Source organism: Tenrec ecaudatus, chromosome 14 (assembly GCF_050624435.1).
Source record: "Tenrec ecaudatus isolate mTenEca1 chromosome 14, mTenEca1.hap1, whole genome shotgun sequence".
NCBI classification, from domain to species: domain Eukaryota; kingdom Metazoa; phylum Chordata; class Mammalia; order Afrosoricida; family Tenrecidae; genus Tenrec; species Tenrec ecaudatus.
Window position 1 is genome coordinate 97156935 of NC_134543.1, and position 16011 is coordinate 97172945.

The 16011-nt window shown below is 47.0% G+C and overlaps 1 protein-coding gene across 1 annotated transcript in view; it reads left to right on the forward strand.

Moving 5' to 3' along the window:
- EIF2AK4 (eukaryotic translation initiation factor 2 alpha kinase 4) overlaps positions 1-16011 on the forward strand; it is a 104438-nt gene that overhangs the window by 11933 nt on the left and 76494 nt on the right. The window contains exons 2-6 of the mRNA XM_075531914.1: positions 705-817; positions 2724-2826; positions 6698-6850; positions 8600-8680; positions 10082-10224. Of these exons, the coding sequence (XP_075388029.1) occupies positions 705-817; positions 2724-2826; positions 6698-6850; positions 8600-8680; positions 10082-10224 (593 nt within the window). The remainder of the gene's footprint in view (positions 1-704; positions 818-2723; positions 2827-6697; positions 6851-8599; positions 8681-10081; positions 10225-16011) is intronic.

Below are 16011 nucleotides of genomic sequence, written 5' to 3' on the forward strand. Positions count from 1 at the left end.
TCTTCAGAGGTGCCGACGGTAGAGAACTACTCTAGTTGCTTGTGTTTTAATGGCTCCATTTAGCTCCATCATATTGGACTGGCGGGGTCTTACGTATCTGATTTTACAAAGGCCAATCCATATGGCATTTCCAGTGTTTTCTTACCCCCTAACTTTTTATACCTTTCTTAAGCTGTATAAGTTGATAATGGATTTAGGACACTTTTTTCCATTTACTGCTCTGAAATACAGTTTTCCCTGCTCCCCAGCAAAATGAGAAAATTAAATGCAGACTCCTGTGAATGAAGATGTATTTGTATAAGGAGGGGGGGAATCTTAAAAGACAATGCATCTCTGACTTTGAGGCTCATGTATCCATCTACCTACTTAGTATTTCCCAGTCTGTTTGGAGCTCTCTGCCAAAGCCCCTTCCACATCTGAGAGCAAGGGCATCCCTCACATGGGGCAGGGAGTCAGGTGCATTGGAATGAATGGACGCTAACCACTGCTGAGATCATCAAGGGAAAGGCATTCTCTCTGGCACAGGCTTGGTTTTAAATCACGTCCTATGACAACGTACCAGATAACTCCATAAAGTATGGTCACATACATAGTATTTTAAAAGCAGAACTTTTGAACAAAGGTTTTCTTTGTCCTTTTTTTGATTGCTTGATTGATTGGGGTGTCCAGACAGGGGGACATAATTCTTTCTTTTCCTCTTTCAGGTCAAAGAGCCTCCAGAAATAAGTTTAGTTCTGTCCCCTCGGGGCCTGACTGGTGAAGAAGTGTATGTGAAAGTCGATTTGAGGGTTAAATGCCCACCCACCTATCCAGATGTGTGAGTGCATTTTGATTAGCTTTGATGCTCTTTTAGTTTTCCATTTTGCCAACTCAGAAACTCATGGAAATTGGAGTTCTTTTCTCCTTCCTTCCACTCCATGTACAATTTTATTTCCTAACCCCTTTAATTCATAAAAACACATCAACAATAGAAATTTTCATGAAGCCGATCTTGTCTTAACTCTGCCTCAGGAGCCCTAAAGGGGCTATGGTGGAATAGTGGACTATGCTTTGGGCTGCTGACCACAAGGTCAGCAGTTCGGACCCACCAGCTGCTCCCAGGGAGGACTATGTGGCCTTCTGTTCTCATAAAGACACCCACAGGGGCAGTTCCACTCCGTCCTACTGGGTCACTGTGGGTCAGAATCAACTCAAGGACAGTGGGTTTTCCTTGTTGTGCCTTGTCAGATGGTCATCACAGAAAAGAACTCCGGAGTCCTATTTGCTCCAGCCAGAGGTGGTATCAGCCCCAGGAGGAGTGTGGAAATGATGTAGGTTTCGTTGTGTACTCTCTAGCAGGTCGTGTCCTCTACTGGGTTGGCATTGGTTTGTGTAGTTCTCTATAAACTCGAAGAACAAACAAACAGACTCACAGTCATTGAGTCAACTGGGAAGAGGAAATATCTAAGGGAAAAGGATATCATACTAATTGATTAAATTTTATTTTCCAATATTTCCATGGCTGGAAAATTTATACGAGGGAACAATAATAGAAACACCATGCAGACTGGAGACCAGGCGTGACCTGTCCAGCCCGGGCTTCCATCTCTCACACAGGCACCAAGGCGATTTTGCAGAAAAACAAAGCTCTGCATAATGGTGTTCCACAGAAGTAAAGACCGTTCCGCTCACACTCCCAGATAGGCCTTACATAGTTTTATTTTTAATTAGATAAATCACCGGCAGAGAGCAGCATTAACAGATGCCTCACATAAATTACTTTATCACCAATTTCCAGCTCTCCAACGAGGTAATGGCTCGAGGAACCTGTCGTTCTGAAGTCTTGGGAGAGCACGCCAATAAGTAATGGCTTCTCTAAGGGGAATTGCCCAGGTTCTCATAGACCCTATGGAAGCTCTGCCAGGTGCTAGCAGATGCTTATTGGTTGGGAATAAAAAGAAGCTTCAAGGTTGCCTGTGTGTTATTGCCTTGGCTAGAAAATGTTGCCTCTAAGGCAGGCTCTGCAGGAACGGAGGGGAGTGCGGCTCAGGAATGCTGGGAGTAGTGGACGTCAGCAGAGTGTGTCTCAGTGTGTCTGAGTGAGCATTTCCAATCATAGATTATAGGATGGGACATAGCGCATGTGGGAATACTAGGTGGCTCCATGGAGCTCCATCGTGCCTAGTTGTTCATGTCTTGCTTTGTGCTAGAGTATTTGAGCATGTGCAGAACATTGGTGAACTGTCTGAGCTGGGTCATCAATGTTGGGGTGCTAGCCAGGGTCAAAGAATTGCCTTACAAGGGAGTGAGTGCATGGTGAAGTTACAAGACTGGGGTCAGACAGAGCTGGAATCATTTTTTAAGAATGAGCAGAAACCCAGAGTTGGGGACCTGGGGAAAAACAAAGCCAATAGATTATAACTGATGTTGGGAACACAGGTCAATGTAGTCAGTCTCAAGTTGAGGTCATGAACAGGTGCTGGGGTCATACAAGGCTTAAACCCAGTGAGCCTGCGGGAGCGGGGACCCTGACAAGCTCAGAGGGAAGCCATTGACTGGTTTTCTTCCTCCTGCAGGAGAGGTTCTGTGTGTGCCTGGGACGTAGCTGAAATCTGTCGGATGGAAGGGGATGTTGTTGGGACACAGAGTCCAATGTAAAGCCCAGCACACTAACTTAGCAAATGTTACTACAAAGGGGCTGTACGCCCTGAAGTGCCTCATTTCTGCTTTCTTGTCTTTTCCAGCGTCCCTGAAATAGAGTTAGAGAATGCCAAAGGCTTGTCAAATGAAAGCGTTAATTTGTTAAGATCCCGCCTGGAAGAACTGGCCACAAAACACTGCGGGGAGGTAAGCAGCGCTCACGGGGAGGTTCTGCGAGACCGCAGCGCCCCCGTGCTCCGCGCTCTTGGCCTCCTGCCTTTTCTCTGGTTGGGGGTTGTTTCCCGGGTACTCCAAAACCAGTGTGGGCTAGAACGTAACGTTTCTTACTGGTCACAACACAGGAGAACATGGTTGTTTGTGTTTCTTTGACACACCCACCAAAAATCAGACTCACGACCGTCGAGTCAATTCCAAATCCTTGCAACCCCGTAGGCAGGGTAGACCTGTCCCTTTGGGTGTCCAAGATGGTAAATCGTTACAGAGTTGGCAGCTTCATCTTTCTCCCGTGATCTTGACTTGCAGTACTTATGAATGACAAGGTTTAGAGGACATTGGGATGAGACTCGCTCTGCTTAGTGCCAACGATGTGCACTTTAAACCTTGTAATTATGCACAGTACCGGGTAATGATGGGGGTACGTGGTTAAGGCACATGGCTACTAACTGGGAGGTCAGCAGTTCAAGGCGACCAGCGGCTCTGCAGAAGAAAGACGTGGCAGGCTGTTTCTGTAGGATTTACCACCCTGTACACCCGTTGGGACGGTCCCACTCTGTCCTACAGGGCTACTGTGGGTTGGAATCAAGATGGCAGCAATGTGTTTTGGGTTTCAGTTAATGATACTTAAAGACTTTTCTGAGGAGCCCTGGTGGCATAGGGGTTATGCTTTGGGCCACTATCATCGAGGTTAGCAGTTCAAAACCACCAGTCTCTCCACAGGAGAAAGGCCAAGTTGTCTATTCCCATAAAGAGTTACCGTCTCAGAAACCCACAGGGACAACTCTTCCCTGTCCTAGTGGGTCGCTGTGAGTCAGAACTGACTCGTGGCAGTGAGCGAAGGATTTTCTGAGAACAGTCACCGTGGGCCGGGCCATGCTTTCTTGTGGTTGTTCACGTGGACGCTGCGACCGCGACCTGATCTTGACCTGAGCTGCTTGTTAGAGAGTTTGCAGACAGTGCCGTCACTCATCTTTCCATAGCAGAAGGAGGAATCATTTGTCTTCTACCACTCCCATGTCCCTGCCGCACCTGAGTGAGTACATGTAGGTCAGTGCTGCCTTCGCCAGCTGAGGGGCCGCACGGGAGCGTTCCACCAGGGCGGGGCGGGCGCAGAGCTCTCTGTACTTGGTGGGAAGAATAGGAGAAATCTCTGTCCCATCCCCCTGGAGGTGGGAATCTCAAGCGCTGTTACCAGTGTTCTGTATTCCTGTGTTCCCAACAACTTGTCCCTGCCTGTAGACCCAGTCTGGTCATGGCAAGGAACACACACCGTTGTTAAGCACGTATTAGTATTCCACAGAGGCAGCCTCCTGGACGGAGATGTGAGACGGCAGTAAACACGGGAACGCACGTCTGGGTTCTGCTCTCAGATCTGCTTCAGGAATTGTATTTTCCGGTGCATTAGAGCATAATTAGAATTACAGCGTGACTTGGGGATTCGCTGGGCTATTACATTCACTGGAAATCATGAATCACGTGTATGAAGAGAGGCCCTGTGGAACTGTGGTGTCTTCTGAGCTCTTCCAAGAAGAAACGTCGTATCTGTGTGTGCACGAGTCCTCCTGCCGGTGGGTTTGCCACCTACCTGTTGGATACAAGGAGATGCTAAGATTGGTTACCCCGAAACAACATCTATTTATACTTGTTCTTGGAAACGTATTTAAGACTCAGCTAGGTTTCCGTTTAGATCTTCATATCTGTTGTCTGGAAGAAAGGTGGAACCTTGGCGTAAGAGGTGGCACGATATGTAAGATTCTGTGCATTGATGCTCGATCAAATCTGTGTTCCAAAGGTGGCCATAGCATGTACAGGCAGGTTCTGTTCCGTACGCAAAGAAAAAGAATAAAAGTTCTTTAATATTTGCTGTTGTATACCCAAATAAACGACACCAAAATACCAAGTAAACGCTATTCATTCAAAGAACAAAATAATAAAATCACGAATCATTTCATCATGAGCACGGGAAACAAGACAATGGTTCGTAAGCACTTCTTATTGCCGCTGAAGTCAACTACTTTTGTGAGTAATATAAACGTAAAACTAAATGCATCTTCTTAGACTTGATTTTTTAAAAATTTTAATTAAGACAGGTGTATTCATTCACCCCTTCATCAGTAAGTATTTACTGCATGCCCACCACGTGCCAGGCTCTGTTCTGGCTGAAGTAGCCACAGTGAACACACGGTTTGAGCCACATCGTGAGGGCCACGGGCAGAAACCAAGCAGATAATTTTAAAACCAGGCTGGTGGTGCTTAAGTGCTATGAGGAATAATTAGGATAAGGGGTCCGGAGAGTGGCAGAGTGGCCATTTTACAGGAGGGAAGTCAGGAGAAGCCCCTGATGGAGCAACATTAGAGTAGAGGCCTCTGGGAAGCAAGGACACGAACAGTGTAGGTGGAGGGAGAAGGGACAATTGTCGATTTGAAAAGCGGTTCTGTGGGGAGCAGGGAGGGAGGGGGAAAATGAACTGATACCAAGGGTTCAAGTAGGAAGCAAATGTTTTGAGAATGATGATGGCAACATATGTACAAATGTGCTTGACACATGGATGGATGTATACATTGTGATGAGTTGTACGAGCCCCGATGACATGATTTTTAAAAGAAAGCGGTTCCTACTTCTATTGTGCAAATAAAGGAGAATGGGAGGTTTCCCTGCGTTTTTGAAGCCCCCTCGTAGATACTGTCAGATTAACTTGTACATAAAGCACTAGAAAATTAAATAGATATTAAAAAAACAAACCTCACAGTGCTACTCTTAGCTCCTTTCTGGTTTAGAAGCAGTTTCTCCCAACACAACGGAAACCTCTTGCTTTCCTTCAAAGAGCTTGCCTCTCCGACCCCCCGGGAGAGCCTTTTCTCAACTTTGAATCCAAACAGGTTCCGTAAACCCCACAACTTCAGGGGCAACACAGAGCACACTCGTGCCTCCCGACAAGAGCTGTGATTTTTTGGGGGGTCCCCCTGGAGGAAGGTGCAGCGCCACGTGAACCCACTTCTGGATCTCTGAACAATGGCCGTCATATTGACCACCCTGTTGGGCCCCTCTCCAAATGGTTTCGAACATGACCACTGACATACAAGATTGTTCATGGCTTCGTTAGCATTGAGAAGCAGGAAACCTTGCTGTGGGCTTCCTCACCTTGGCCCTCGTGACCCAGCTGGGGTCTTAGAAACTCCTGCTTGATTGAGTCGCCAGCCCAAGTACCATTTATTTATGGGCCTCGCGCTGGAGGAAAGTGGGCTTCTAGATTCCTATAAAGGATGTCTGCTGGGGTGAGGGGTCACTTCTGGCAAGGGACATGGAGAGCTTTGTTAAGATTGAGCAGCCTCCTACTGGCCCATTGCTGGCAGGGTGATAGGAAGACCTCCGACTACTTGCCTGTGGACCCAGCAGGTCACTGCCGCGTGCTGTGTGGACAGGAAAGCTCTGTACAAGCAGTGATTGTTCTCCGCACAGTCCTCATTATGGAGACAGATCTAGTCCTTGGTCCCCATAAATCTTAAATATTTTTTCAGGCTTATTTGTACAGGGGGACATTTTTTGCCCCCATTCTTTATGCAGAGACTGCCATTCAATTGCATAGGCCTGCAACAGAGGCGGGAGACGTTTTAGGTCTTGATAGCAGACAATGAGCCGAGCCCTTTCAAGGCCATTCCTGCCTCTGATTGCCCCCTGTACCCCATTCAGAGCGTGTCTGTGACAACATGACGGGCACATTGTAAGTGGGTTTCATGCTGGTCGGCCTGGATCTCCTGTGGCCTCTTCCCTGCGAGAGGGGAGCTGTATCTTCCTGTGATTTGATCTGTTGTGTTGATTGATTCTGGTGTGCATGCTTAGGTGATGATATTTGAACTGGCGTACCACGTGCAGTCATTTCTCAGCGAGCATAACAAGCCCCCTCCGAAGTCTTTCCATGAAGAAATGCTGCAACGGCAAGCTCAGGAGGAGCAGCGGAGGCGGCTGGAGGCCAAGCAGAAAGAGGAGCAGGAGGTGAGATGCGGCTGTGAGCAGGCTGGCCTGCCGGGGGACCCCCAGCGGCGAGGTTCCCGTTCCCTCTTGGCCGAGCCCGGGCTGAGCTCGCCATCGTCACAGCATTGACTCAAGGACCATAGGTCCGTCCGTGCGAGAGGAGGGCCTAGGGGGACGGAGACATCATGCCATCCGAAAGGCACCTCTGCAGTCAGGGATGCCGGCTCTCAGGGCTGGCTAGTCGCCCCACCTTTGCTTCTTTTGTCAAGCAGGAGGCGACTTAACAAGCTTTCTGTGGTCTTTCCGCGCTTGTAAAGCTGCACAGAAAGGCATGTGTCTTGAAGGTCTTCAGACAACTGCTACCTAAGATGCAGCAGAAGCCAGAGATCGAACCGTGGGAGTCCCACTGCGTTCTCGCTGGGGGCAGAGTGGGGTAGGCATTGGGCCTCTAGGTGTGAAGCCAGCAATTCAAAATCACCGCCACTCAATCAGGGGAAAGGCGAGGCTGCCTGCTCCCATCAATATCTGCAGTCGCAGAAACCCTGGGGAGCAGTTCTTACCTGCCCGCTAGGGGTCGCTGTGAGTCAGAATCAGCTCAAAGGCAGTGAGTAGTGGTGGGTTTCCAAATGAACTGTGGCGACCACTTATCCTGTAGAATTTAAGGCGCCTAATATTGCCCTCGTTGTTTATAGGAAGACACATTGTTTATGAGAAGATAATGACTATGTGGCTAACCGTCCTCTTTGGGTATGTTGCTATCACTACCTGTACATGTGGAGTATGATTTTCACCATTTGCCTTACTGCTCTTAGTTTTTGGAGTCTCTTCGTAAGTTACATGAGAAAAACCCAGAATTTTACAGGGCTAATACTGAAAGACTCGACTTTTCCCTACCTCAATTCAGAACCGACTGAGCAACCAGACACCTAAGTCCAGTGGGTGGATGCAGAGTACACTTTGCATCCCGAGCAGTCTGTGTGGACAGCGACTGCAGCTGGAGGGCTGTGGCATGTGGAGCTGGTACTTGTGGCGTGACCAGGAGAAGCCAGCCCTGGCCCATGGCGCCTTAGATGCAGGTGCACGGCTCTGCAGACAGGCAGATGTCCAGGGAGGGCCCTGGTGCAGTGTGGAGAGAGTGAAGCCTGAGGAGCAAGGAAGGCATGCTCTTTCCACGACCCTCGCACCCCACGCAGGGAAGACCAGTCGCAAAAGAACTCTGATCAAATTGGCCTGGCTGTGTTTGCACCAGGGTCTAGACCAGCGGTTCTCAACCTGTGGGTTGCGACCCCTTTTGGGGTCAAATGACCCTTTCACAGGAGTCACCCGATTCATAACAGTAACAAAAGGACAGTGATGAAGTGGCAATGAAAATAATTTTATGGTTGCGAGTCACCGCAACATGAGGAACTGTATTAAGGGGTCGCGGCCTGAGGAAGATTGAGAACCGCTGGGCTTGATAGTCAGGTCTCTTAGGAAAGGAGGGCTTGAATTACTGAAACCCACAAGATTTCCTGAGGTTCCAGATGTGTGTGTTGTGCACCCAGGTAGCAAGCTGCTAAGCACAAGGTGGGTGGTTTGGGCGCACCAGCCACTCTGCTGTGCAGGAGGGCGATATGCCAGTCGGCTCCCCCAAAGATGAGAACCTTGGGAACCCTGTGGGGCAGTTCCATTCTGACCGCTGGACTCTGGAGGGATCAGAATGGACTTGGTGGAAGACGTAGCGGGTGTGGGTTTCAGTGAGAGGCATGATGATGGTGTGATTTGTTTCAGCAACGTGAACTCCTTCATGAAATTCAGAGAAGGAAAGAAGAGATCAAAGAAGAGAAAAAAAGAAAAGAGATGGCTAAGCAGGTATTCTACCATTATGCATAAGAAGGAGCCCGGGTGACAGTGAGTTACCCACTGGGCTGCTGATCACAAGGCCAGCAGTTTGAAACCACCAGCCGCTCTGTGGGAGAAGGGAGAGGGTCCCTACTGCCCTCAAGAGGTACAGTCTGGGAAACCCACGGGGACAGTTCTACCCTGCCCTATAGGGTCGCTGATTCAGAATCCACTTGAAGTGGGTTGTTTTTGTTTTATTTTATTTTTCAGTATACAAAAAATTATTGTATTGTATAAAATGTAAAACGTTTTCATTGCCGTTGGTAATAGTTTCCGTTTCATGTTGTTATTCGCACTACCACTTAAAATGAAGTGGTAAAATGAAAAAAAAAACACGATTGTGTATGTTAGAATTCCCCAAATAGGTATCAAAGCATAGAGCAGAGTGTTTCATCTCTATAGATTACTCAGGTTTCTGTGGAGGACAGGCTAGATTAGAGAGTGAAGCTTTGGTGGTTTCAGTAATTGGAAAGGAGCACTATTTAGTCAAAGAGTTAGTCTGGGAAACCAACCCACAGGGACGGTGCTGCCCTGCCGCTGGGTCGCTATGGTCAGCATCCTCAGAGGCAGTGAGCTTGGTTTTTGGAAGGGTGATACTGACCTGCCTGAGATGTCAATCACTGGTGGAGACAAGGGAGCCAACAGAGCAGTTTTAAAAAGGAGTAGAAAGAACCAAAGCCCTCCTCCTCTATCTTTCCTGAATCCTGCTCAATCACAACACCAGTTAGGTGTTTGGAGAAACCCAGAGAAAACGGTACTTATTCTTTTTGTATAGAGATGTGTCCCGTCAGGAAATGGGCATGTGGCAGGAGACAGCACGGCCCTAAGCAGGGTGGCTTCGCTGTGCCTTTCCACTGCATCTCTGTGTGACTGTGACACCTTCCCTGCTCCCTTAAAATGGACTGGCAATGCCTCCTGCAATGATTCCCATGGACAAATGGGCCGCCTCTGTGACAGTGCCTAGTCTAACAGGGAAGTCAGATAATGCTCCTGTTTCGGTGAAATCTCCCGTCTCCTGTTTGATCTGCCTCCCGCCAGCCACTCCTCACCTTGCTCTGAAGGCCCCCGTCCCCCCCTCGTTTCTCCTGCTCTTCTCTCTGACTTTGCCTGCAGAGCCCGAGTCTAAGCTTTTCTAAATTTTGAGAGTCACATTCTCTTGAAACTATAACTTGCTCCTCAATCGATGGCCTCATGACCTGGAAGGCATGTTAAAATCCCATTTTTGAAAGCCAGATTTGACTTTAATTACATTTGCAAGCATTCAGTTTAAATGAAATGTATAACCTTCACTGAATTGATGATCACAGAGTGTCCTTGATTTGTGTCATCTGTGACTCACAGCTAAGGTAGGGTTTACTTGTCTCTTCGTAGGAACGCTTGGAAATTGGGAGTTTGGCAAACCAAGATCTTACCCCTAGGAAAGACCCAGGGGTACACAAAACAGCCGCTGGCCTCCGGTCTCCCGAACTCGTAGGGAATGGTAAACAACGGGCCATCTCTTCGGGAAGGTCCAGGTAAGTTCTGGGGATTTCTCATCTGAGAGGATGAAGTAGGATTAAAACAACTTGTAGTGGAAAATTGGATGGAATTCCAAAGTAAGAATTTTAATGCATTTTTCAAAAAGATTTATTTTATTATCTCAATGTTAGATGGCAGTACAATAATAATACCACTCTAAATATCCTTCATAAGACCAGTTTTGTAGCTCATTCTCTATACAGCCTTTGCCACTTCACAGTCTTGTCTTAAGTAGAATTTGATCTGACTTTTAATAGCCCAACTATTTAGCAAGTGATGTGAAAAAAAAATTCTTCCATTTATGTCATCATCATCCGATGAAGTTTTTTGGCTTTTAATAGTTTGATATATAATTCACATATCATTCACTATATTAAGAAGAGTTGTGCACTCATCACCGCAGTTAATTACAGATCTTTTTTTTTTAAATCATTTTATTGGGGGCTCATACAACTCTTATCACAATCCATACGTGCATCCATTGTGTCAAGCACATAAGTACATTTGTTGTCATGTACTTATGTGCTCATTCTCAAAACATGTACCTTCTACTTGAGCCCTTAGTATCGGCTCCTCATTTTCCCCCTCCCTCCCCACTCCTCCTCCCTCATGAACCCTTCATCATTCATAAATTATTATTATTTTGTCATATGTTACACTGTCCAACGTCTCCCCCCCCACCTTCTTCTCTGCTGTCCATCCCCCAGGGAGGAGGCGATACCTAGATTCTTATAATCGGTTCCCCCTTTTTACCCCACATTCTCTCCACCCTCCAGGCATTGCCACTCTCAACACTGGTCCTGAAGGGGTCATTTGTCCAGGATTCCCTGTGTTTCTAGTTCCTATCTGTACCGATGTACATCCTCTGGTCTAGCCAGATTGTTAGGTAGAATTGAGATCATGATAGTGTAGGGGAGGAAGCATTTAAGAATTAAAGGAAAGTTGTATGTTTCATCGTTGCTACCCTGCACCCTGACTGGCTCATCTCCTCACCACAACCCTTCAGTAAGGGTGTCCAGTTCCCTACTGATGGGCTTTGAGCCTCCACTTTGCACTCACCTCATTTACAATGATATGATTTTTTGTTCTTTGATGCTTGATACCTGATCCCTTCAACAGCTCGTGGTCACAGAGGCTGGTGTGTTTCTTCCATGTGGGCTTTGTTGCTTCTGAGCTAGATGGCCGTTTGATTATCTTGATATTTTCTTTTCATACTCATTGTTGTCTCCCCATTTCCCCCGAAACTTCTCTTACCATGCCTCTAGGTAATTATTCACCCCATTACTTTTAGTTTGACCGATTCTGGATTTCATATGCAGAAAATCATTCAAACAAAAGTAAAGAACAACAAAAAAAATCACAGAGAAAAACCTCAATCAAAAAGAAAGCAGAAAATATTAAAAACTGGAACAATTTTAAAATGGGTCCAAAGGGAGATCAGATGCTAAGATGCTACCTCATCCATAATTGACTGATAACAGGCTATTCACCATCAATTAAATGTCACATTGTGCTCCCGGAGGCTCCTGGGCCCCACCACAGATGTCAGGAAGGCTCCTAACTGGTCCTCGGCCTAGGAGCCTTCTTCCTATGGGAGCAGGAGCCCCGTTGGGTGCCAGATCTCCCTCCCTGCTGCTGTGAGCACACGTGTCATCTCCATCCAGGCAGCCGTGCTATCCCTGTTGCCAGAGGCCACAGAAACCCACTACCCCTTCCTCCAAATCCTTTTCCACTCAAGAGCCGCGACTCTTCAGGGGTCTTGAGGGTCAGAAATGAGTCTGAGAGCAAACCAGTGCCATGCGTGGGCAGTCAGTCAACAGTGGAGGCATCATAAGCCAACTTCACTTCACCTGTCGCCTCTCTGAGCAGCACTGGGACCCCCACTCCCATGGCCTCTGTGAAGAGCTTTCAGGAACTCACTAACGATCTACAAGAACCTTTGAGATGCAGCCTGTTCATCAGAAGAAACCATTCCTTTTAGCTCCTACTTATCAACCGTTTATACTCGTGGATACGCCGAGTTTTCCAGCACATTTTTCATGCAGTTTTATGGTAAAATTAGGTGCCTCTGCTGTTATTCGGGCAGGCTTATAGTCGAGTATATACGGTACTTATTTTAAAAATAAAACTGTCTAGAGAGTAGCTTAGACGCGAGTGCATAACGTCCTACTGTGAGATGAACTAAATATGTTTGAATACTGCGGATGGGGACATGCCTTTTTAAGGTGGTAACTCCTAGCCGGTGTAGACCATTTCTACTCCTACTATATTATTAGGCTTTCTCAGTATGCTTGAAATTGCCAGGGTTTCACTAGGAAATTATCCAGTAAAACTCTTAATGTGTTAGAAACCTAGTGTAAATAAATCAATGATGCAAATAAGCTTTTTCAAGTAGATGGGGAAATTTTAAAATCTCACAACATTACAGTAAGTGGATCTAAGGGTAGCTTTCTTTTGAGATTAAAAGAAAGTTTCCTCAAAAGGGGAGAAGCGAGCCTTCTGCCTGGTGTGAGAAGAACGACGTGTTGGGGACCATCTGTAGAGTGGCATTTGTGGGTCTGGGAGTGGACCGTGTGCCCTGAACATCCAAGTAGGAAGACTGGAAGAAGCGGTTCCCATCGCTTTTCTCTGTGTGCCCAGCTCGCTGCACATCCCTCAGAGAGCTGTGTACGGATGCTAAGTGTGTGGGCGGCTGACGAGGGAAACCTGAATCGTGCTTGCAGTGCCTCTGGCCGAGAAAGAGAAGGTCCTTGAATGCTCTTGTTTCTGTTTTTCAGTGGGCTTGAAAGGTCGGGCCATAAGCAAAGTGGTCCATGTTCTTTGACCTGGTAAGTACAGGTCACACTGACGTAGATGGCCTTAGGGTCAGTAGCGGAATTCGAATTGGCTGCGACTGTCCTGTGTACAACAAGTGGGTTCTGACTCATAGCCACTGGTAGGATAGAACCACGCTGTAGAGCTTGCTAGGCTGCAGCCTTTGCAGGAGCCAACCGCCAGGTCTTTTCTCCCACAGAGTGGTTGTGGGTTTGAACCCCTGACCTGCTGGTAAGCAGCCAAGCACTTAATCATTGTGCCACCAGGGCTCCGTAACTCTACCTAAAAGTAGCAAAATGTAGAACCATGGCTCATTCATTCAACAAATATTTATTGAGTTGTGGATTAGACTTCTGATGAATCCCCTCTGGCCATTGGTCAGGGATGAGAATCGCCTTGCTAGCAGGCAGAGTGCACTGGAAACTAGATAAATGCAGATGCAGTTTGGTTAAAATCTAACACCATATCAATTGTTCTCCCTTTTGGCCAATTTTAAATTTGTTCTACTTTTTATTATTTTCTACTTTTTCTATTGAAGTTTTTCCGTTTTAGTTTGTTATTTTTGTTGGGGTGTGATATGAAATCCAGGATAGGCAGATCTATAGACAGAGTAACTGGATTAATAGTTTCTTAGGGTTATGGTAGGAGAGGCTGGGGGGAAATGGGGAGCTAATAACAATGAGTACAAGAATGGAGAAAATGAAATAATAATCTATAACTTATCAAGGGTTCATGAGGGAGGGAGGGTGGGGGAGGAAGGGAGCAAAATGAGGAGTTGATATCAAGGGCTCAAGTAGAAAGAAAATGCTTTTAAAACGATGATGGCAGCATATGTACAAATGTGCTTGACACAATGAATGAATGTATGGATTGTGATGGGAGATGTAAAAGCCCCAATAAAGTATCTAATAGAAAAAAAAAGAATGGAGAAAAGGTTCTAAATTTGGTTGTGATGATGAGTACACATTTTTAAATATGTTTAAACCACTGAATGTGGCTTATTGTATGATAGGTGAATTTCATGTCAATAAAACTTTTTTTATAGATAGATAGAATGTGCTCCATGCCAGTCACTGCTCTGAGTCTTGGAGATGCAGTAAATGAGATCAAGAAAACTGCTTTCCTGAAGTTTATATTCTAATGGTGCACAAATATCAGATAGTGATTTGTGCTATGCAGGGAAGTAAAATAGATTGTGTCCCGAGAGCCTAGTGACGACTTTAGAGTAGGGGCGGAGGAAAAATCCTGGCTGTGGAGCGACCAAGGCAGAGTGGCTTTAGATGGGTGAGGGCTGTGCAGGATCTGGAGTAAGGGAAGGAGCCAGCCGTTGAGGAGTAGAGGAGGAAGATCCTCGTTCAGACAAAAGCTGGTGCGGCAGACTTGCCACAGCGCAGGCTTGATATGTGCAAGGCTCACTACCAGCGTAGCTCGGATCGGTGAGCGTGGGAGGGTGGTTCAGAGGACAGACAGAAGCAGTACCCAGAATTCAGCTGGAATGAGAAGCCTTCAAGATTTACAGCAGGAATTGGATCCCTTCTGGCCCACGTCATAAAGATCCTCCTGGAGGCATGGGGAGGGGAGAGGAGGGTGGTCTTCACATCTCATTTTCTACTTCTCTCCCCTCCTCCCTCAGCCTCGCAGCATTCCAGTCACACGTAATCCTTGAGACCCTTGTGCTTGGAAAGCTCAGACAGCTTGCTCTTGTCACTCAAGTCGCCCTTAAGGGACAGCTCCTCAGAGACATCCCCGCGAGCGCTCCCTCGCGGCCTCCTTCCCTCTCTTGGTCATTCACCGCTCAGTTCTTGAGTTTGTCTCTCTCCATAGCGCTCACCAGGAACTGAAATGCAGATGCACCTGCTTGCTTGGTCATGGCCCTCTCCTTTCCTGCGACCGGAGTGTGTGAAGCGCTGTTTTGGGTGCCTTTAAGGCCTACAGCCTCTTTAACCAGGCCACTCTGCTTTTCTTTATCAGGCCTTAGTAAGGTTTAATGTAACCATAGGTTTCCACTGCTGAAAACCAGAGATGGGAACAGGGGTAGCGGCTGGAGTGGAGTGGGGCGGTACTCCCCATTCTGGTGGAAAGTGCTTATTAGCAGGGCTTGTTGGCTCAACTTTTCACTGATGCATCTGCCATGATTGAAGAGCCTGATTTTCTGGGTCTTCCCAGTTTTCTTTTGCAAGGTGTGCCTTTGTTGTACTTTATACAGGGGACACTTGAAGCTTTTCAGGGAAACAAAACAAGATCTCTGTGAAATACATCGTGTTGATCATGGTAGAGAATTAAGTTTACATATCCAGACTTGCCTTCTTGGTCGGCGATTCTCTTGAGCAGCTGTGGAGCCCAAAATTAACTTGTGTCACCTGGAGTCTGGCATATGCACCCTGGCTCTGCTGCTTCCACCATCTTTCCAGATCAGGTGATCTCCTATTTGGTTTTCCCTGACCTAAACCCAGGCTATGGTGACTGCTGACTTCTCATCCTGACAGAAAGCGAATAAGTACAGGATGTGGACTTCCTTCCATGCTTCCCTCCCCACCCCCACCCCCACCCCCACCCCCACCCCCCCAAAAACAAGGAAACCACTTAAAGTGGAAAGGATGTAGGTGGTGAGCGATAGAGGAGTCCTTAATTGGTGTCTCTAAGCCTGTCCTCTCCATTGTGTCCTGTTTCCCTAGTTAGTTGTGGGAAACCATAGACTCTTCACCTCCAATTAAGTTGCATCAGGAAATCTTGTTAATTTATTTCCACAAAACTGTACAGAGTTTCTAACGGAGAGATCAAGCACTGGAGTTTTCTATTATCTTGGTGACTTAGACTGGAAGGTGAGACTGTCTTGTTCCTGGGCATCTCTGGTGGAAATATCCTGTGTCTATCCTGCCCCAACCATGTGTGTTTGTGAACACCCACAATTCTAGACAGGATTATTGTACTTACACCCATAGTGCCACTACACAGTTGACAAGAACCAA